Source organism: Drosophila yakuba, chromosome 3R (genome assembly GCF_016746365.2).
Source record: "Drosophila yakuba strain Tai18E2 chromosome 3R, Prin_Dyak_Tai18E2_2.1, whole genome shotgun sequence".
NCBI lineage: Eukaryota > Metazoa > Arthropoda > Insecta > Diptera > Drosophilidae > Drosophila > Drosophila yakuba.
Window position 1 is genome coordinate 20,195,659 of NC_052530.2, and position 22,805 is coordinate 20,218,463.

A 22,805-nucleotide genomic window follows, 5' to 3' on the forward strand; every position below is an offset into this window, starting at 1 on the left:
ATACTCTTGATTATTTCATATATGACAAATGGGTTCTGAGAAGCAACCAAAATACTTGTAAAATAAATGGAAAACAAATTTAAGACTTTTTGAGAACTAAGGTAATTTATATTGAAATACTGTTGCACTGCAAGAAACTAGTGATCGTGTACTAAGCATACTTAGGGGTTGATTTTGCTTGTCCTGCCAAGTATTGTAGCTTCAGGATACTCCGGGAATGTGCACCACCACCTGCTGTAGGGAAAGAGTGCGTTTTTGGTGGAAAGCCCGCATTCGGGGTGTGTGTTGTTAGTGTGCCAAGGACCGTGCCGTGACCTGCTCAATGCTGCTCTCTCGAGTGTGCGACTCACACGAAGCGAATCGAGTTCGAGTTGTTTGCCCACTTACGAATATATGTGAGTATATGTGAGTACAAGTGAGTATACTCTTATACGAGTGCCCATCGATCAGTCTTCCCGCTTATCTAATCGGGTCTGGTGAGGCTTTAGCTATAACCATCGGCATGCTCGTAGCCGTCGCTCAGTTGAGTTGCGGTTGCCAGGGCGCGAGCAAATACAGTTTTCGATCCGATTCACGATTTTCGTATCATCATGATTGTGCCGCCGTCGGGAGTGGTGGTGTTGGTGGTGTTGGTGACGACCCTGGCCCTGCTGGTCAGTGGGTCCATGGGTGAAAGGCAGCGATCCTTGCGACTGCCCAATGCCACCTATCCGCTGTTCTACCAACTGCACATATCCACCGATATACACAAGGGCCAGCTGCTCTTCAGCGGAAATGCCACCATTGACGTAGCCATCCGGCAGTCAACGAATGAGATAGTGCTGCACGCCAAAAACCTGTCTGATATTGAAATTACTGTTCGCCGGCTGACGGACGAAGGATCCGAGATCGTGGACGATCTAACACATACGCTGCATCCCACGGCAGCCTTTCTCATCATTCACGCCACTGAGAATTACATGGCCTTCGAGGAGGGACAGCAATACCGACTGGAGATACTATATACGGCTATAATGGCATCCCGTCCCGCCGGACTATACTACATGGATTATATGGATGAGGAAACCAACCGCACCGTGTGAGTGTTTTATCTTTCGTAGCAACACAAAAGCGGATAATCCTCCAGTTGACTTTGCTAAATTTAGAAAATATCTCTTGGTTTTTTTGTTGCATCTCCTTTTTTGATATCTACCGGCTACTTATAGTAGAGTGCGATAACCTTAAGGAAGAGCTGGATATCTTATCCGCTTATAAACTTTTTAAGCACACTATTCTATTTGAAGAAAGACCCAGTAGCAAGCACGCGCTCATTGAGATTATGAGTGAGCCCATCTTACATAATCCGCAGATAGATTCGGCGTGCATTTTGTGCCGGGGACGGGAACTTCGGTTTGCCTGCGCTCTCACTTTTATTTTGTTATTATTTTCATTTGTTTGGCATTGCTTTTTAATTACTTTGCTGGCGTAGACAAACGCTCTCGGACTTTATCGCTATCAGACATATGTATGTACATATATGTATGTATGTATATATGTTTGGTAGAAGCTCATCGCACATATGGCGAAGTCAGTTGATCCGGACGCGTCACCTGGGTGACGATGTGCACATTAAGTTTTCTCAATGGGGGGATTCTTCATAAAGGGGAATGACTGTGTCAGCCAATGGGAGTCGCATCTTATCAGTGCGCGGTTGATAGTGAAACAACAACTTAAACGAACAGTTGTATTTGCTTTAGAACGCCTACTAAGTCCCCGATTTGTTTTGATTCCGATTGGGCAACATATTCGCATGACCCACAACGACTTGCGTTTGGGAATAACGAGCCCCGATTGTTCCGTGGATGTGAGAGCAGGTTCTCCATGTGATTGATCATTCCGGCAGCCGCAGGCTGTGACTGGTTTTTTTTTTTTTTTTCTGTTGAGCGTTCAATGATCTGCAAATGGGATTGGGAATTTTGAACGATGAAGCGATTTGGTTTTTCTTGGTAATTATAATTTCTAGGCAGACAGCAGACATCGATTGCTCTTGGCAACAAGTACAATAGTACTTGGACGTGTGTTATAATTATTATATATGTTTTGATTTCATTTTACGCGCACACCTATTGACCCAATTCAATATTAATCTTACAGATACGTAGCCGCCACGCAATGTGAGCCGACATATGGTCGTCTAATCTTTCCCTGCTACGATGAGCCCGGTTTTAAGTCGAACTTTAGCATTAAGATAACCCACGGGAGCAGTCACTCCGCCATATCCAATATGCCAGTTAAGGAAGTACTATCTCATGGGTAAGCTAATAATTACTATATATTTTGCAATCCTCCTTATTATCCACTTGTAAATATTTGCAGTGACTTGAAAACCACCTCGTTTTACACAACCCCACCGATTTCAACCTACCTTGTGGCTTTCGTCATCTCCGATTTCGAGAGCATTTCTGAGACATATCGTGGCATCACGCAAAGCATCTACACCTCGCCCACTTCCAAGGAAAAAGGTCAAGTTGCGCTGAAAAATGCAGTGCGAACTGTGGCCGCACTCGAGGACTATTTCGGGATTTCCTATCCTTTGCCAAAACTGGATCACGTGGCGCTAAAGAAGAACTACGGTGCAGCTATGGAGAACTGGGGTCTAATCACCTACAAGGATGTTAATTTACTTAAAAACGTATCGTCGGATACGCACAAACGAAAGCTGGACACGATCACCCAGAACCACGAGATCGCACACCAGTGGTTCGGCAACTTGGTGTCCCCGGAGTGGTGGACATACACTTGGATGAATGAGGGATTCGCCACATATTTCAGCTATGTGATTACTGATTTGGTTAGTGATGAAAGATTATCACTACTATATGCTACGTTCCTTCTTTATACAACTATTCTGTTTCCTTTTAGATCAACCCTGATGACAAAATGATGGACATGTTTATAAACCACGAGGCAGAAAGTGCCTACAGCTACAACAGCTTCTTCGATGTCCGTCCACTGTCCCATTACGTGGAGGGTGAACAGGACATCATGGGTGTCTTCGACATCATCTCCTATAAGCGGGGTGCATGCGTGATCAAGATGTTTCACCACGCCTTTCGCCAGAAGCCCTTCGTGCGTGGCATCAGTCACTTTCTGGAGAAATAGTAAGTTGAGTGAGAATGGCCTCTCGAACTGATCAATTGGAATTCATGGGTCAAGGTGCTCTGCTCTTTCGCCCAGTCGTTATAGCGTGGCCAATGAGCTGAACCTCTTCGATGCCCTGCAGTCGGAGCTCCAGGAGGATGAGTACTTCTCACAGCAGCCGTGGTCGTCCCGGATAAGGGAGATTATGCTCTCCTGGACGCACAGCGAATGGCTGCCCATTGTGATGGTCACTAGGAACTACGAAAACAACACCATCACGTTTAGCCAGCGATCGGTACACATGAAGGATGAGCTATGGTGGATACCAATCAATTTTGCCACCACCAAGTCACCCAACTTCGCGGACACCCAAGTGGATATGTTTATGCCACCGCAACCACGGTATACAGTGGCACTGGAGGATCTGAAGATCCAGGTCAGCGGCAAGGATTGGATAATAGTGAATAAGCAGCACACTGGTTTCTATCTCGTTCGCTACGATACAGATAATCTAATGGCCATTGCCAGGCAGCTGCAGACGAATCACTCGGTCATCCATCCCATAAATCGACTTGGCCTCTTTCGAGATCTAGGTCCCCTGATCGAACATAATGAGATCGAGCAGGTGGAAGTGGTGTTTGAGATGCTAAAGTACCTTGAGTTTGAGGAGGATGTGCTGATTTGGAACCAGGTGCAGGATTCGATAGAGTGCCTAATACGAAACTTGCATGGCACCTCCTCGCAGAGTCTCTTCAATGAGTTTGTGCGCCGCCTGATTGGCCCGACTTTTCGACGAGTTTACGTGGAAAACGGTGTAAATTTACCCGAAGATGGGATGTCACATGGAATACTTGAAATCGCCTGCTCTGTGGATCTGCCCGAGTGCCTGGAATACACACGTCGCCTGGCTAAGGAGTATATCATTGATAAAATCTATTTAAGAGTTGAAGCGGATTACCATGCCGTAATCGATTCCGTGCTGTGCATGGGTGTGCGATACCTAAGCGATCAGGACTTCCAGAGGGTTATTGATATGATGCAGGAAATTGATCGCGGTTCGGTGTACTACGATGACATTATATATGCCCTGCGTTGCACGCAGAGTCATCGTCATTTGTTATACTATCTGGAAGGGCTGATGGGTGAAAATTCCACCCATATGGTACTTTCCGAACTCGAAGATTTAATGTATCTCCTCTACATATACAAATCGAATCTGGCCTCTCGTCCGATCATCTGGCAGTATATCGAGCGCAACTACAAATTCCTCTGTCGGGCACCAAACTTTTTGGAGCACTTTAAACAGCTCGCTGGATTTGTGCCCAGACATCAGAGATTACAGGTAAATAGGCTCTCTATTTTATATCAAAAGAATAGGAGTTTGATTGAGATTTATTTACTTTCAGTTTGAGAGGCTGCGGCAGACTATTGCGGACCACATGATGCAGGAGGGTCTGAATACGAACCAAACGCTAATCGCTGCCGATTCGCCGCTGGTGGGCAAAAAGATGAAGATCACCGAGAATTTCCAGGACAAGTTCGAGCAGCAGATTCACAAATGGCTCCTAAACGAGCTTCCACAGGCGTCCGGCAGGAGTGATGCCCTTCTGTCCGCCTCCCTCAGTGCGGCCAATGGGTCAAGTCGTCCTCAAGGTGTCCTCAAGGAGGCGACTCGTGTGTTGCGCAGTGCGTTAAGGATAGTAGATATGTATAGGTGACTGCAGGTTTGGTCCAACTAGGTAATACTTAAGTACAAGCTTAATTACGAATAAATTAATTCTTCCAAAACAATGCAATCGAGTCCAATCATTCAACACCGAAGAGCTTTTCAACACATTCTGTACTAGAAATTAACTACCGAAGGGGAATTGATAAGCAAGTATAAAACACAAAAGTCATCGATAATAAAAAGCCGATCAAACGACTACAGCTTTTCGCAGAGGCTAGTAATGGGTAATGGGTATTTCAGACACTATTCATAATTTTGTATTTTCATGGCCAATAAATCGATAAAATACTTGAAGAACTTCTATGAATATGTAATAAACTGAACACAGCAATTATGAACATAAGTTTGAATGTTTACTTACAATAATAACTGCATATTTAGATGCATTTAAAAAGCAATTATGATTACTATTAACAGTTGTGTATTTACATACTGTAAAGTTCTGTAAGCTTAAGTAAAATATTTACTGATTATACATACACATTGAGTTATTTATTTAACATTTAGCCCCTCGCCAACTTAATTGATACTTTATGTCGTTTTTCACGAGTATTTATGACTGTTTTGATTATGGAGCCATAACAACTTGCACTTTTTCGTACTTTAAGACTCTTACACGTCCCAGACGAAGCCATAATTCAAAATTTTACTGCATTAGGCGCAGTAATGAAACTAAAAATACAAATTCGATTAAACAAAAAAGCCTTGTTATCCTGCTAAGTGCTTGTGATAAGTCCTACGCTACTGAATCATTGAAATAGTGGTTGGTGAGGGGAATTTTTTGCACTATTGAGCACCATCTTCAGATCTTTTTGGTATCGGCGTAGAATAATCGTTTTACAGCCCAATTATACTTCACATTTTGACTTGGCCCATTGCAATCTGGGCCAATAACCGGGACTTTGCCGGTTTTATCGAGTATTGCGCAACAATCTTTATGGCGATCGGTGCCGAGGATTAGATATGGCCGAGTCCATAAAAAAGCCGTGTCCAAACGGCGGCCGCTCAATACCAAAGTGTCTTTTCCGGAGCAGCCAACATGGCACGGTGGCTGCTAAACTCGTTTTCACTGATCCTGCTCCTGGCAGTGGGCAGCCTGCAGGCGCGCCTGATCCTGCCATTATCCTTGGACGATGGCCAGTTGGAGACCAAGGGTGCAGCTCTCTATGCCACTCCGCGCGTGGATGATAATAGTGCCGGCAATTACCGACTGCCGAATACCACCGAACCGGAGTCCTACAACGTTGAACTCTGGACAAATGTCCATACTGGCGATGACCAGTTCAACGGCATCGTCAATATCGATATACGTGTGCTGAACGAGACCTCGAATATAACGCTTCATTACCGCCAGACGTCGAATTTTGAAGCCTCGATTATCAGCCGGGATGTGGTCACGCCCACATCAATTCCACTTACTGTAACCACCGAGTTGCAGCGCGAATTCCTCGTCCTTACGCGTACAACCGCTGGTGAGGCATTTGGAGCCAACACCAACTGGACTATCACCATCAAGTACAATGGCACCCATCGCACTGATATGGGCGGCTTCTACCTCTCCAGCTACACGGATGATGATGGCAAACAGCAGTAAGTGCATGTCTTTCAAAAGTTGTAATAAATAATATAAGTATTTACAAGCACACTTAAGCCTCTGAGCTTAGCCTTAACCCTAATAGTAAATAGCCTTCTTATGAACTGGGACATCATTTCACAAGTGCATAGGCTTATCGTGCTATTAATAACGTATGTACTTTATTGAGTACTTTCGACTAGTTTCATTTCTTATCAATAAACACAGTTTGGCTTATCTTTATAATCTGTGATTACTACGATGATACGCGATTCGCAAATAAAGTTTAACTATCGGTTCAACTGAGACGTAATGATATCCGTACAATATCCTTCAGCTTCCTGGCCACCACACAATTCGAGAGCACCAACGCCCGTCACGCATTTCCCTGTTACGATGAGCCTGCCCGCAGAGCCAACTTCACGATTACCATCCACCATGATGCCTCCTACACGGCCATCAGCAATATGCCCGTGAACACGGCTGCCAGCAGGTATGTACATATTTAGGAAATTTATACCAAGTATAGCTATACTTTCATCAGCGAAATATTACTCATTCGCCGTGTTGGCAGCGCTAGGTTGCAATGCATTTGATAGGTTGCCTGTAGTAAGATAAGCAAATAAACTAATTGATGGTTTCGCCTTCCAGTTCGGGAGTCACCGTCTTCCAGACGACGCCCAAGATGTCCACCTACCTGGTGGCCTTCATCGTCTCCGATTTTGAGTCCACCACCGGAGAACTGAATGGTCTCCGCCAGCGGGTTTTCTCGCGCAAGGGTAAGCAGGATCAGCAGGAATGGGCCCTTTGGTCCGGATTGGTTGTGGAGGCCAGTCTCGCCGGCTACTTTGGAGTTCCGTTCGCGCTGCCCAAGCTGGACCAAGCCGGTATACCGGACTTCTCTGCCGGTGCCATGGAGAACTGGGGTCTGGCCACCTACCGTGAGCAGTACATGTGGTGGAACGAGCAGAACTCGACGATCAACCTGAAGACGAACATTGCCAATATCATTGGACACGAGTACGCGCATATGTGGTTCGGCGATCTGGTATCCGTGAAATGGTGGACCTATCTGTGGCTCAAGGAGGGCTTTGCTACCCTCTTCTCGTACGAATCGAACGACATCGCTTTTCCACTGTGGGACACCTATCAGATCTACCACGTGAACGACTACAACAGCGCTCTGCTTAACGATGCCCTGGCCTCGGCTGTTCCCATGACGCACTACGTCCAGACACCGTCGGAGATCTCCAACCGGTACAACACCTTCTCGTACGCCAAGCCCGCCAGTGTGCTGTACATGTTCAAGAACGCCTGGTCGGACAAGGTCTTCCGCACTGGATTGAACAAGTACCTGACTAAGAAGTGAGTATATATGAGTATATATATAACACTATATATAGAACAGCATGCTCATGTATTCTAATTACTTGTTTTTCACCCAGCCAATATACTTCCTGCGACGAATGGGATCTATTCGCATCCTTCCAGGAGTCGGCCGACGAATTGGGCTTCAAGCTGCCCACCACTGTGGACAACATCTTCAGCAGCTGGTCCCACCAGGCTGGTTATCCCCTGCTCACAGTGACCCGTAATTACGAGGCGGGCACCATTACGATCACCCAGAAGCGCTATGTGGCAAACAAATCGGACACAAATACCGCCACCTGGTATGTGCCACTCAACTTTGCCACCGCCAGCAAGTACGATTATCGCAACACGACTGCCACACATTACTTGCTAAATGTGACGGAGACCGTGATCTCCGATGTCGACGCTTCCAGCACTGAATATATAATCGTGAATATTCAGAACTCTGGCTACTTCCGCACGCTGTACGATATACCGAACTATGGTCTCATTACGTCGGCTTTGAAGTCCCAGCCCCATAGGTTCCATCCGCGGAACAGGGCTCAACTGCTGTACGATACGTACATCTTTGTCACCACCGATCGCCTGAGCCACAGCATTCTGCTGGAGCTGCTCGGTTACCTGGTGAATGAGCAGCAGTATGCTCCTTGGTCCACTGCCAACACCATTCTGACCGTCTACGATCGTTACTTGCGTGGCGATGATTCGTACTATCACTTCCAAGATTTCGTCAGGGGCCTGATCGAACCTATCTTCGATAAGATTGGAGTGAACGAGATTCCCGGCGAGCATTATCTGAACAACTATCTGCGCATCGTGCTGGTCAGCCTGGCCTGCCAGGTGGGATCCAACGATTGCTATAGCCAGTCGGCCAAGAAATTGTCCGAGTACCTATACAATGGCACTGCCATTGAGGCCACTCTCAAGACTCAAGCCTACTGTGCTGGTCTGCGCTCCACTACCAATGACATCTACAGCAGAGTGCAGTCCGATCTGCTGAGCTCCACGGATTCCACCGATCGCAGCCTGTTCATCTCCTCGCTGGGCTGCTCATCAAGTACGAGCCAGCTGATTGGTTTCTTGAACCTTTCCCTGAACACCGCCAATAGCCTGAGCAGCTCGGAGCGCTTTTCCCTGCTGAACTCGGCGTACTCCCGCAGTGAAATCGGTGTTACCGCTAGCTTGGAGTTCCTGGAGGCCAGCTGGTTGGATTACGCAAAGCTTTCGGAGACTTCAAAGCCCCTCGATTCCGCCCTGCGCGGCATTGCCACCTATGTGGTCAGTGAGAAGCAAAAGACGAGGGTATGTTTATTTTTTAAAATTTATAATTCGAAGCAAACTTTTAATTTATAAATTATTTAACAGCTTAACGCTTTGGTGGATGTTGTGAAGGCTGAAGGACCGAGCTATGTCAACGATGATCTGAGCGACACCATTGACTCGAGAATCACAAGCAACTTCGCTTGGTTGGAAGTGAATCGTGATCCAGTGCTCAACTGGATCGAAGATTCCCTAAGGGAGAACGGCAGTCCCTCCTTGACCGCGTCCATCACCACGATCCTGGTCAGTGCGATGGCTCTGCTGCTGTTCAGGCTATAATAAGACAACTCATGTGGTCAAGTATTAAACATAAATTCAGTAAAGTAACATGAATCAACATTAAGGATTGTGTGTTCATTGTAGATCGAAAATAGAACTGATAATACAGGGAATTTTTGGGCTGAATGGAAGGGGAGTCTCCCGGTGGGAGAAGTTCAAAGTTTCACACTTTCGGGATTGGGAAACTGAACTGATCGGTTTATGGCTTAGTTGCCACACTTTGCTTTGGTCAATCTAATCGCGATTCTGCGAATGCCATTGGCATCGATAAAGCACTGATAGTTGGGCTTCGCACGGAATTCGATTATCAAGTGGATATTTACAATGGCCGCGATGGTTTATGAAGTTCACGTGCTCATATCAGATTGTGATTTGGAACTTTCAAGAACAATAGCCCATTTTGTGGCTTTCAGCGCATTGAATGGCTTCTTAATCAATTTCAATAGCTTTACCATTTATTAGCAGATGTCTGGCTGTTGCATAGTATTGCACACATTGCTTAGTAATTTCCTACGGATTAATGGGCATTTACTTATCTCAAGAGCGAACTTGAAGAGTACATTATACCATAATATAGCAGTTAACTAGGCGTGTATATTTCACTATCATATCAGCACATATGATAAGTACACGCCAACTTCAGTTTCAATTGGTAGTGTTCAAGATGTTGTTTCGTTTAGAAATTATTGCTGTTTTCATTATTAGATAATGTTCTGTCATAACTTTCAATTAATTATAGTAATAGTGTTAAATAATTTTTAAAGGTGAGTGAGAACATTCTGTTATAATCAGCTAACAATATCAGATCAAGGCCAGTTCATCAACTTGAGACTTTTATCAGGGCGTCTATCTTGAAATGCCCACACTTATTCGCCATTATCTGAGACGTGATTGTTACTAACCCTGCAGAAAATACAAATTCATCAAAGGCTAGTACCATACTTGATTTACTACCCAAAGTAGTTTATACCACAGTGCTTGGCTGGTAACGGTGGTCACTCTAGGTAACAAGATTGGGGTAATCTTTATGCCTGCTCCCAGATAAGATGCACTGCCTCGCTTAAAAGTGGCTCGCCGGACTTTGGCAGTTTAGTCTTTCCGCGTTTTCGCCATGGGTCGCGTTCAGGTCGGGGGCATGTCCCTATTCTTGGTCCTTCTGTTGGCCATTTCCGCCACCCAGGCGGCTGTGGTGCGCCAATTCCCGGTCCTTGACCACCTGCAGCATCTGGAGAACCCCATGCAACGATCGGTGGTTCCCTTCGCCGACGAGGATAACTACCGCCTGCCCAACGATACGATCCCCAGTCATTATGCCGTGTCCTTGAGCACAAATGTCCACACGGGCGACACCGTGTTCGATGGCACCGTGGCCATAACCCTAAGCGTTTTAACGACCACCTCAAAAATTGTGGTCCATGCCCGCCAGCTGGAGAACTTTACGGCCACCATTATTCAGCAGGGAGTCACTGAAGCCGTGGCCCAGGATTTGGTATACGAATATGAAACGGAACGCGAGTTCCTTACCTTCAGCAAGACGGGACTGAGTTTTCCCGAAGACACCACCTGGATTCTGACGATCAAATATCAGGGACATCTGCGCACTGACAACGGCGGATTCTACCTGTCCACATATACGGATGAGGAGGGAAACACCAAGTACCTGGCCACCACCCAGTTCGAGTCCACTGACGCACGCCACGCCTTCCCCTGCTACGATGAACCCTCGAAGAGGGCGGAGTTCACCATCACCATCACCCACGATCCCAGCTACAATGCCATCAGCAACATGCCAGTGGATAGCAGCAGGTTGGTAATTCAATTCAATTAAAGTGCATACTCATTTAATCATTTCTGCTACTCAAATTGGTTGATATGCATCTAAAGATATGGCAGTTTTAAAATGTTTATAACCACTTAAGTATGTCACTGCCTCTTTGTCGTCATGGGTTTATGACAAAGATACGGCGATATCAGTGGTTCTACAAGCACAACCGCTTGAATGAATGCATAATTTAATTGCCATTTTCCGTAGCACCTCTGGAGTAACCGTCTTCCAAAAGACCGTGAATATGCCATCCTATCTGGTGGCCTTCATTGTCTCCGAGTTCGTCTTCTCCGAGGGTGAGCTGAATGGCCTGCCACAGCGTGTCTTCTCCCGCAAAGGAACCGAGCATGAGCAGGAGTGGGCTCTGACCACCGGCATGCTGGTGGAGAAGCGTCTGTCCGGCTACTTTGGAGTTCCCTTCGCACTGCCCAAGCTGGATCAAGCTGGTATCCCTGACTTTGCCGCCGGTGCCATGGAGAACTGGGGTCTGGCCACCTACCGTGAGGAGTACCTGCTGTACAACACCGAGAACTCAACCACCAGCACGAAGACCAACATTGCCACCATTGAGGCGCACGAGGATGCCCACATGTGGTTCGGTGATCTGGTGGCCATCGAGTGGTGGAGCTTCCTTTGGCTGAAGGAAGGTTTTGCCACCCTCTTCGAGAACTTGGCTGTGGACCTGGTACGTTTATAATCGATAAACTCTCGGTTGTTTGTATTGTAATTTGTAATTTCGATTACAGGCCTATCCCGAGTGGGATATTTTCCAAACCTTCCATGCTGGTTCCTACCAGAGCGCTCTGGTCAATGATGCCAGCGCCAATGCCCGTCCCATGAGCCACTTCGTCCAGAAGCCCTCGGAGATTGCCCTGCTCTATGACTCCGTATCGTATGCTAAGGCCGGATCCGTTCTGGACATGTGGCGCCATGCCCTGACCAACACCGTTTTCCAGCGCGGTCTACACAATTACCTGGTCGACAAGTAGGTTTCTAGTCTTGAAGTCAAAGTCACAAGTCACTAATATCTAACTACGAATCTATCCAGTCAATTCACTGCTGCCAATCCCAGCAAGCTTTTCGATGGCATTGCCAAGGCTGCCATCGAGGAGAACTATTCTGTGCCAGCAACCGTGGCCGAAATGATGGGTAGCTGGACAAGCCAGGGCGGAGTTCCTTTGCTGACCGTGACCCGTAACTACGAGAACGGAAGCTTTACGGTTAAGCAGTCGGTATACACCAACGATAAGGACTATACCAGTGACAAGTTGTGGTATGTTCCCATTAACTATGTGGACTTCTCCAATCCCGACTTCCGCAACACCGAGGCCACACATTATCTGCTCAACCAATCCGAGATTACCATCAATGCTAGCCTGGACGCAACCAACTTGCTGATTCTGAACAAGAAATCCACTGGCTACTATCGCGTGCTCTACGATGCGCCAAACTATCAACTGGCCATCAACGCCTTGATCACTCGTCCCCACAAGATCGATCCCAGGAACCGAGCCCAGCTGATCAATGATTTGTACCGCTTTGCCACCAGTGGCCGCGTGCCCCATGCCACATTGCTGGAGCTGTTGACCTACTTGCCCCAGGAGGATCAGTACTCTCCCTGGTCCGCTGCCAACACGGTGATCACTCTGCTCAATCGCTACCTGAGCGGAGATGCCGATTACGAGAACTTCCGGTTCTACGTACGTGAACTGGTGAGCCTGCAGTTCGACAAGTTCGGTGTGAATGACTACAAAGGTGACCAACATCTGGTGCCCTTTACTCGCAATGTGCTGATTAACCTGGCTTGTCTGGCGGGTCTGGACAGTTGCCTGAAAGAGACGACGGCCAAGCTGACGGCTCTGGTGGAGACGGGCACCAAGATCGAGCCGAATCTGCAGTCGCAGGTGTACTGCAATGGACTGAAGCAGGCCGATGACAAGACCTTTGACTTTGTGTTCAACAAGCTGCTGAACTCCACCGATCAGGCCGAGCGTCGTCTTCTGATCTCCGCCCTGGGCTGCTCCCAGAGCACCGCCCAGCTGGAGAAGTTCGTCGCCAGCAGCATTGCGTCGGAGGGCTTGAGGGATCAGGAAAGGATCACTGTGCTGAGTCCGGTCTACTCCCGTGGCGAGGTGGGTCTCCTGGTCGCCATTGAGTTCCTGCAGAACAACTGGGAGGCGTATGGCCAGCTGAACACCGGCTTTGGTGGTGTTAATCCGCTGTACAGCGACATCGTGGGTATCTCCGCCTATACGGTCAACGACAAGCAAAAGGCTGCCCTGCAAGAATTGGTGGACACTGTCAAGAACACCGAGTATGTGCCCAGCACTCTGCAGGCTAGCGTCGATAGCAACGTGAATGCCAACTACGCGTGGCTGGCTTCCAACAGGGATCCTCTGATGACCTGGGTCGCCGGTTTCCGCAGCGGCAGCTCCGCCCTGAACGCCTCCATTTTGGCCATTCTTGCCTGCCTTCTGGCCGCCAAGCTGTTCTAAGACGTAGATCCTAAGTTATAGTGATAGATGTGCACTTGTGCGCCCAATAAATTCCATTAATTCCATAATACTCTTGTTTTCATTTCCTGTGAATTTACAATTCCCTTCACAGGTTTATGGACGTGAATTGCCAGATCGAAGTCGATGGTCAGATAAGCGCGATGATCTCATAAATTTCCTAATTTGAAACGTCGAAAACCCCTGTTCCTACGACCACAATGGAGCCATAAATACATGCTTAATCAGCCTTGGCAACTAAATCCATAAGTGTGCACGACATCTTAGCCAGTAGTTTCCCAAATGGCCGAATTTAATTTATTATTTTGCTGAATGAGAAGTAGGCAGTTTTAACTGCAGTTGCAAAGAAAAAGACAGCAATTTCTTCAGTGTTTTTTTATGACTTCATATAGTAACTCAGCGAATACATTTTTATAAACTGCGGTTTTTACAATCTACTTGGGGCGGTGTGCAGATTACTTGGTTGTTACTCATTCATATGGTTGAAAAATAGTTTCTTTTTTTAAGTTTAATAGCCTTACCTTCGATATCCTATTGTGTCGTAAATAAGCGTCAAGTTTTGATTTGCTTTGGACAGTTATCAATCAATAATACTCATTAAATGCTTCATAACAGGAAAAAGTAACTAAACGAGCACAATATACTTAACAGAATGCGGTTCATTTGTTGATAAGCCATTTTGCGATATTGTTAGTTAATCCAGTCGAATACATGGTAACATGGACGAACCGACAATCTGCGGGATGTACATTACAAATTTCAAATAGCTTATAAAAGCAACAAACCTGTTCATTTTTATTTCATTATTTATGAAGTATCTTGCATTCAATCAAACGCCGGGAATAATTCCCCTTGAAAGACTGCAACTCACGCTCGATAAGATTGGGTGCAATGCACCATAAGGTGTCAAAGACGCAGTGCAACGTATGGCAAATGTTATGGCATCGCCTGACAATCTTCAAAAAAAAAAAAATAAAAAATAAAAAGAGAAATAATGTCAGCTTGGATTGGTAGCCAATGGCGGAGTGTGTAAATCAACGCTACGACTCCTTATCGCTATCGCAGCTTAATCTATAGACTAGGCGAACTTTATCTGGGCCGAAATAAAACGTTAAAGTTTGCAGATAAGCCGCTGATAATGGCCATAAGTCGCCAAACGCTTTACACTCACCATATATACCGGGCCCAAAGCCAAAAGTCACTTAGTTTTCGAATCGAATCGCTGGCCGAGTGGCGTGCGAAATACTAATTCTAGTCCAAGGTTCGCGATCGAACCCTTGAAAAGTGAGTTAAATGCTGGTTATATAAGTGGCGATCGTTCTAGTGAAAACTGATCTATTATCCTTGATAAATATCCTAGAAAAAATTGAACAAATTTGGAGTAACTTTAAATAACTGCACACGTGCCAGGGATAATGTTTTACAAAAGTTATATACATGTTTCTTGCTTTGCAAGTTTGTAAATGTTAAACAAAATGTAATTGAATTTGAAAATTATTAATTATTATATTCCTTTTGCTATTTCTTTAGCAGGAAGAATGTTTGCCCTGCGAGTGGCAGTTCTCCTGCTGGCCTGCGTGTCCTTGGCCTCGGCAGGCACCCGGCAACTGGCCGTGGATGTCCAGCCGCCGGCGACGTTGGCCACCGAGCTAGCGGATTACCGCCTGGCCGAGCACATCACACCGGTTAACTACAACATTACGCTGCGACCCTATTTGCTGGAGACCGATGGCAACAAGAGGTACACCTTCGATGGCGAGGTGTGGATCGAGGTGATTGCCAACCAGACCACCAATGACATCTATCTGCACACGAAAAACCTCACCTATTCGGTCAGGGAGTACTGGCAGAAGCCAACGACCGGCGTGGCCAATCCCACGGTCATTCAATTCAGTGCCACCAACACAACGAACTATGATACGGATATTGTGAAGCTTACGGCATCGACGGCGTTGACCGCCAATACGGCATACATTCTGCATTTCGTGTACACCGGTCTGATGGAGGACGATATGCACGGTTTCTATCGCAGCTCCTATGTGGACGACAACAATGTGACCAAGTGGCTGGGATCCACCCAGTTCCAGACCCACCACGCTCGTCGCGCCTTCCCCAGCTTCGATGAGCCCCAGTTCAAGGCCACCTTCGATGTCACGCTGAAGCGCCACAGGACCTGCAACTCGGCCAGTAACACCCGTCTGATCTCATCGAATCCCACCACTGAAGAGTAAGTACTTCCACCACTTAATTGTTATTCTGTAAAACTTACATTGGTGGCCAATCGATCGGTAGTTACTTCTTGTTCTAAATATTATGTTTGATTTCACTCGATTTTTAGGGGATATTTCGCGGACGTTTACAAGACGACGCCCAAAATGTCCACCTATCTCCTGGCATTCATCATTTCCGAGTTTGTGGCCCGTAAGGATGACGATTTCGGAGTTTATGCTCGTCCCGAGTACTATGCACAGACCCAGTACCCCTACAATGTGGGCATACAGATTTTGGAGGAGATGGGCAAGTACCTGGACAAGGACTACTATTCCATGGGCAACGACAAGATGGATATGGCCGCCATACCTGATTTCTCGGCCGGAGCCATGGAGAACTGGGGTCTGTTGACCTACAGGGAGCGTTCCCTGCTGGTGGATGAGTCCGCGACTACGCTGGCCTCCCGCCAGTCCATCGCCGCCGTGGTGGCCCACGAACAGGCGCACATGTGGTTCGGCGATCTGGTCACCTGCAAGTGGTGGAGCTACACGTGGCTGAACGAGGGATTCGCTCGCTACTTCCAGTACTTCGGCACCGCCATGGTCGAGGACAAATGGGAGCTGGAGAAGCAGTTTGTGGTCGATCAGGTGCAGTCGGTCATGGCCATGGACTCGACCAATTCCACCAATCCGCTGAGCGATGAGAACACCTACACGCCCGCCCATCTGAGCCGCATGTTCAACAGCATCTCGTACAACAAGGGTGCCACCTTCATCCGTATGATCAAGCACACCATGGGCGAGACTCAATTCCAGAAGGCTCTGCAGGAATACCTAAAGAAATAGTAAGTAGTGGGAAAACCAAATGGCTTAACACACGTATACTATGGATTACTCCTTGCTTACAGCGAATACCAGGCGTCGTTGCCCAAATATCTTTTGGGTGCCTGGCAGGCGCAATGGCCCAACTCCAGCTACAATGCCAGCTCCGAGGATATATTCAAGAGCTTCACCGAGCAGGTGGGCTACCCAGTAATCAATGTAAATGTTAGCGACAAACAGGTCACCTTCAGCCAGAAGCGTTTCCTGCTGAAGGAGAACGACGGATCCAACGCATCCTTGACATATACTGTGCCCATTTCCTACACCACCAATGTGGAGAATAACTTTAACAACGCCACGCCAAAGTTTATCCTGAAAGCCAACGAAAACAAGACTGAAACCCTCAACGCAACAGTGCAATGGTTGGTGGCCAATATTCAGCAGACCGGATATTACCGCATCAACTACTCGGTGGACAATTGGCATGCCATCCATCAGGCTCTGATCACCGCCAACTGGGGAGGAATTCACGAGAACAATCGCGCCCAGATCGTGGATGATCTGTTCAACTTGGCCAGAGCTGGTTATGTTACGTACAACCTTACCCTGGACGTGATTGAGTACTTGGAGACGGAGACCAACTACATACCCTGGACATCGGCCTTCAACGGCTTCAACTACTTGACCATCCGTCTCGGCAACGATACGGCTGATTTCAATTACTATATTCAGACCCTGACCAGCAAGGCCTACAATCAGCTCGGCTTCAATGAGGCATCCAATGATACTGCTTTGAATATCTATCTGCGCACCAAGATCCTCTCCTGGGCCTGTCGCTATGGCAGCTCCGATTGCATCAGCAAGGCACAGGGCTACTTCCAATCGCTGACCACCGTGCCCAAGAACATCCGCGCCACCGTCTACTGTGTGGGTCTGCGTGAGGGTGGTGAGACCGAGTTCCAGGCTCTGTACAACAAGTTCAAGAACGAGACCGTGGCCACCGAGGAGACTCTGCTCCAGAACTCCTTCGGTTGCGTGAAGACACAGGCTCTGATCGAGAAGGTGTTCGATTTGATCATCAGCGATGAGATCCGGCGACAGGACAAGTCCTCCGTGCTGGCCACTCTCTACACCGAGAACAACGAGAATGTTAGTCCGGTGTTCGCACTGGTCACTCAGAAATACGAGGCATTGGCTGAGGCGTAAGTATATCCTAATATATGGGATTTGACATTGATTTCATAATTAACTTCTTTCTGCAGCATGGGCGGCTATTCCGCGGTGGCCACTGTGATTTCCAACATCGCCGCCCGTTTCACCACCCAACAGCAGTTGACCGATCTGGAGAACTTCAACAAGGCAAATGGCGCCAAGTTCGGCACCTCGCAGGCCACTTTGACTGCCGCCGAGGCAACCGTTAAGGAGAATTTGGATTGGGCAACGGCCAAACTGGGCGTTTTCCGCAGCTACTTGAGCAACTATCGCAGTGGTAGCGCCATGGTCAACGCCTTCAGTGCCCTCAGCCTTCTGATGGTGGCTCTGGTCACCATGCTGCGCAACTAAGCAGGAAGCAGAGAGCAGGGAGCAGGGATCAGGGATTAGCGATCGGGTCACGAGTACTCCTAAGGCCATAAAGTATTTGTACGCAGAGGAAAACGCACCCAATAAAGTAAACCCCATTTTGTAGATAAGCCGCTGTTGTATTTTATTATTACTGCTAGTCGAGAAATCGATCATAAAATAGGCTTAAATGACACCCATGGCGACAAAGTTTACAATCTGATTAGCGCCAAAATGGGCGGGTGATTCAGTTCGGAATCTTGAGGGGATTTTATTAAACTCAAGTACAATCGATCACTATTTGATCATAAATTCGCTTCAGAGCAATAAACTATTTTTCTTCCATAACGTTTTACAGACATTTCAGGCGAAAGGTTGTTTTAGTTATTTGTTTTATTGGATTGTATAGGCCATAAGTGGCGCCAAATAAATCAAACTAAGCTAAGCCATTAGGGGAGTTTTTTAATTTGTTGGTTTTTCTTTTAATGCAACGCAAGTTCAGGGTTAAAAAATGAAAAGAAAACGACTAAAATATAGCTGAAGCTCACACTGACCGACATAACTAATAAATTACAATCTTTATTGCCAGCTCTTTTACGACGTTGTCTTGCAGATATCGATCTCAGCACTAGTTCTGGCTAACTAAGTTGATTCACAATTCGTGGAATCCAATTGAAAACAGAATCTTTATCGCATCTTATCAATTGTAGTATTCAATGCCACTTTGGACTTTCCACCTTAGTGGTGAATGGATAGCAGAGGGACTTTTTTGAAACGTTTAATCTGCTAAAGGAAAAGGTATTATTATACCCGTTACAACTAAAGAAATATAGGATATAGGATCTTGATTAGGATCACTAGTCGAGTCCATCTGGCCACGTCCGTTTGTCCGTCTGTCCGTCTGTCCGTATAAACACCTCGATCTCAGGCACTTTAAATGCTAGAAGTGCTAAGCTATTCAAAATGGCAATAGATTCCCTGACAAAAACTCATTAAGCAGCTGTCAGTAGCAATTAAAATGATAATTGGCATTTAGCATTTAATGAGCACCCAATGGCGCGCTGATAAGAATATTTTACTGAGAGAAGTGTGACGACATCTCGAATTATTGTTCAAACATTCCACTATCTAATCATCTGCGAACAACACCTGTTTCGCGGGGGGGACTTTTATTTGATTTGATTTTCGGTGATTTTGGCGTTCTAGCAGAAGGTGTCCGAATCCAACACTCCAGTATTCCAGCTGCGATCGCCATGAGCAGTTCGATGTTTGGGGCCTTTTGGCTACTTTGCTCACTGCTGCTGATCATCTGCGTCACGAATGCCGCCGATTATCGACTGGACGGCAGCGTTGTACCCACGCACTACAACCTGACCATCGGCGTTCTGCGAAACTCGGCCGAGCCCACGGTTTTCGATGGCGAAGTGAGCATTACGTTGCGGGTGGTCGGTACGTTGGAGGTGCCACAAATCATTCTACATGCTGATACGCTGGACATTACGGCATGCTGGCTTTTGGATGCGGCAGGTGTGCAGCTGGAGGCCATCGATATCAGCCGGCTTAATTATGAGGCCGCCACCCAACAGGTGAAAGTTCCGCTGACGCAAGCCATGCAGCCTGGCAAGAATTATACGCTGGGGTTCACGTACACCGGGCACATACGCACGGATATGGCCGGCCTCTTCTCCGCCAGCTATGTGGAGAGGGATAGCAATGTGACCAAGTGGCTGGCGCTCACCCAGATGCAGCGCATCAACGCCCGCTTGGTGCTGCCCTGCTTCGATGAGCCCGCCATGAAGGCCCACTTCCAACTGCAGATTGTCCGGCCCGACGGCTATCGCTCGATAGCCAACACCAAGCTGAAGGAAACGACAGCTATAAGGTAAGTTATAGTTTACATAGGCAGTATTAGTAACCGTTTTTCACACGATTTTAGCCAAGATCGTTTTGTCGATCACTTTGAGGAGAGCCCCGTCATGTCCACATATCTGCTGGCCTTCATGGTGGCCAATTATTCTGCCCGCGGAAATGAGAGTGAATTCGCAGTGCTCACTCGTCCGGAGTTTTATAACAACACAGAGTTCAGCTACCATGTGGGTCAGCAGGTGGTATCGGCCTACGAGGAGCTGTTCCAGAGTCCATATGCTGAACTGGGCAACGATGTGCTACAGTATGCCAGTTCGCCCAGGTTTCCGCACAACGGCATGGAGAACTGGGGCCTCATCATCTACAGGTGAGTAAGCTGAAAGTTGGAAGATTGCAACGATGAAAGATTGTAATTAGTTTTTTTATTGCTACTGAAAAGCGATGCTGTGCTGATTCAGGAACCTGGATACTCGGATGACTGGTCGGATAAGGAGTTCGCCATACGCATCATCGCACACGAGACCTCACACATGTGGTTCGGAGATAGCGTGACCTTCTCCTGGTGGAGCTACTTCTGGCTCAATGAGGCCTTTGCCCGCTACTTCGAGTACTTCATGGCACATCAGGTGGGAACTCATATATACATATATATATTTGCCTGCACTTTAACATAATCAATTCAGCTGTATCCAGAGTATCACTTGGACGAGCAGTTTGTGGTGCGCCAAATGCAGCTGATCTTTGGCACGGATGCCCGGAACAGCACTCAACCCATGACCAGTCCGGAATCGGAGATCCAAACACCCAGCCAGATTGCCTACAAGTTCAGTGGGATCGCCTATGCCAAGGGAGCTTGCATTGTAAGGATGTGGCGAAATCTCATGGGAGCCCAAAACTTTGACACGGCCATCAGGAATTACCTGCAGCAATAGTAAGTTGAGTCTATTTCTGATTAGAGGCGAAAACCTTTATCTTGAATATAAGTCATTGTCAATGTTTAGTTACCATGAAGAGTTTCTTAATATTGATAAGGAAATAATACTATAATCTATTTGCAGTCACCTGACCAACACTGTGCCTTATAACTTGTTTTACCATCTCTTTGAGCACTGGCCAAAGAATCAGGATGTGGATCTGGTGGACTTTTTCACCGATTACACGGACCAGGTGGGCTATCCCATGCTAATTGTGAAGGCTTTACAGGGTAACAAAGTCGTCACTGTGGAGCAGTCGCGATTTCTGCTTAACAAAGACGATGGCAGTAATGCTACCCTGTTATACACAGTGCCAATCACTTTCACCACCAATCTGGAACGTAATTTCTACAATCTAACGCCGTATAAATACCTACACAAAACCGTGAATGTTCTCTGGCTGAATTTTGATAATCAAATTGAGTGGATTCTACTTAACCTGAGGCAGTCGAACTACCAACGAGTGTTTTATGATGCCACCTTAAGGGAAGGCCTTCGCTTGGCCATCTCTGCAACGAACCACAGTGGCATACCTGTTGAGAATCGGGCACAAATTATTGATGACCTCTTCAATTTCGCGCTAGTTCAATATGTGGATTATGCTGATGTATTCCGGTTCCTGGAATACCTGGCCCAGGAGGTGGAGTACGTGCCCTGGTATGCCGTCTATGAGAACTTGAATACGGTGGCGAAGCGATTGACGCCCGAACAGCTGCCCGACTTCCGCATATATCTATCCAACATCACAGCGACTGTCTTTGAGAAACTTGGAGTTGCTTGGAACGCACAGGACACTCCGCTGGATGTGGCCAATCGCAACAAACTGATTAAATGGCTGTGCAGATACCAGGTCAGCAATTGCAGGCCAAAGGTCAACGTTCAGTTCGTAACAAGTGAGGAGGTGCCATCGCCGGATTACCGGGAAACCTTCTACTGTGCAGCCAGTAGCGCCGACTACAATGCATACACCATGGTGTGGGGTCAATACAAACTCGAAAATCGCACCAGCGAAAAGAATATGCTCTGGTCTGCAATCAGCTGCACGAGGCAGTACGAAACCCATTACCACAAGATGATCATCTCTGGTCCGGAGAGCATTGAGCAAAAGAAAATTGCTATAGCCCGCATGTACGAGGAGAATCCTGACTTGGTTCAGCCCATCTTTGAAATGATTACCGAGAACATCGTGCTATTGGCGTATGAGTGAGTACTCAACCATTATTTAACAATCAGTTAGTTAAACCTTCCTGCTTTTTAGTTTCCAGAGTTGGGCGGACACGGCCGAGGTGATCAATGACATGGCGGAGTACTTCACCACCCGCGAGCAGCAGCAGTTGCTCAAGGAATTCTACTATAGCAACCATCAGCTTTTCGGTGAATCGGAAGAGCTGCTCGCCAAATCCTTGGTGACTGTGGAAAATAACCTCAACTGGGCGCATAACAATCTGCAGAATCTGGTCGAATATCTGGCGGACAGAAATGGCAGCGCCTGCCTGGAAGCCACTTCCTTGGTGGTGCTACTGCTGTTGGCAGTGGGCAGCCCGTTGTTGGCCTGGCGGCTCTGATTAGCTAATAAGTTGTGGGGGAAATAAAGAGATTGTCGTGGTCATGCGCTGCGGGATAAATGCCCTTTTCGTGTACGC

The 22,805-nt window shown here is 47.1% G+C and overlaps 5 protein-coding genes across 5 annotated transcripts; all 5 read left to right on the forward strand.

Moving 5' to 3' along the window:
• Window positions 1-515: 515 nt before the first annotated feature.
• Window positions 516-4,911, forward strand: LOC6537637 (endoplasmic reticulum aminopeptidase 1). The gene is made up of 6 exons (XM_002098146.4): window positions 516-1,078; window positions 2,134-2,292; window positions 2,356-2,830; window positions 2,902-3,140; window positions 3,217-4,462; window positions 4,527-4,911. Exons 1-6 carry the CDS (start codon window positions 591-593, stop codon window positions 4,836-4,838), a joined length of 2,919 nt encoding a protein of 972 aa, XP_002098182.1. The 5' UTR covers window positions 516-590; the 3' UTR covers window positions 4,839-4,911.
• Window positions 4,912-5,861: 950 nt separating this feature from the next.
• LOC6537638 (aminopeptidase N) lies at window positions 5,862-9,456 on the forward strand. The gene is made up of 5 exons (XM_002098147.3): window positions 5,862-6,439; window positions 6,760-6,915; window positions 7,074-7,787; window positions 7,868-9,095; window positions 9,159-9,456. The coding sequence occupies exons 1-5, from the start codon at window positions 5,889-5,891 to the stop codon at window positions 9,390-9,392; spliced, it is 2,883 nt and encodes a 960-aa protein (XP_002098183.1). The 5' UTR covers window positions 5,862-5,888; the 3' UTR covers window positions 9,393-9,456.
• Window positions 9,457-10,475: 1,019 nt separating this feature from the next.
• LOC6537639 (aminopeptidase N) lies at window positions 10,476-13,780 on the forward strand. Its single transcript, XM_002098148.4, has 4 exons — window positions 10,476-11,198; window positions 11,425-11,902; window positions 11,964-12,202; window positions 12,266-13,780. Exons 1-4 carry the CDS (start codon window positions 10,504-10,506, stop codon window positions 13,710-13,712), a joined length of 2,859 nt encoding a protein of 952 aa, XP_002098184.1. The 5' UTR covers window positions 10,476-10,503; the 3' UTR covers window positions 13,713-13,780.
• Window positions 13,781-14,902: 1,122 nt separating this feature from the next.
• On the forward strand, window positions 14,903-18,453 carry LOC6537640 (membrane alanyl aminopeptidase). The gene is made up of 5 exons (XM_002098149.3): window positions 14,903-15,014; window positions 15,261-15,957; window positions 16,069-16,785; window positions 16,849-17,964; window positions 18,025-18,453. The coding sequence occupies exons 2-5, from the start codon at window positions 15,269-15,271 to the stop codon at window positions 18,323-18,325; spliced, it is 2,823 nt and encodes a 940-aa protein (XP_002098185.1). The 5' UTR covers window positions 14,903-15,014; window positions 15,261-15,268; the 3' UTR covers window positions 18,326-18,453.
• A 1,048-nt stretch (window positions 18,454-19,501) lies between these two features.
• LOC6537641 (aminopeptidase N) lies at window positions 19,502-22,788 on the forward strand. Its single transcript, XM_002098150.4, has 6 exons — window positions 19,502-20,204; window positions 20,259-20,555; window positions 20,628-20,814; window positions 20,872-21,119; window positions 21,247-22,365; window positions 22,421-22,788. Exons 1-6 carry the CDS (start codon window positions 19,576-19,578, stop codon window positions 22,725-22,727), a joined length of 2,787 nt encoding a protein of 928 aa, XP_002098186.1. The 5' UTR covers window positions 19,502-19,575; the 3' UTR covers window positions 22,728-22,788.
• The last annotated feature ends 17 nt before the right edge of the window (window positions 22,789-22,805 follow it).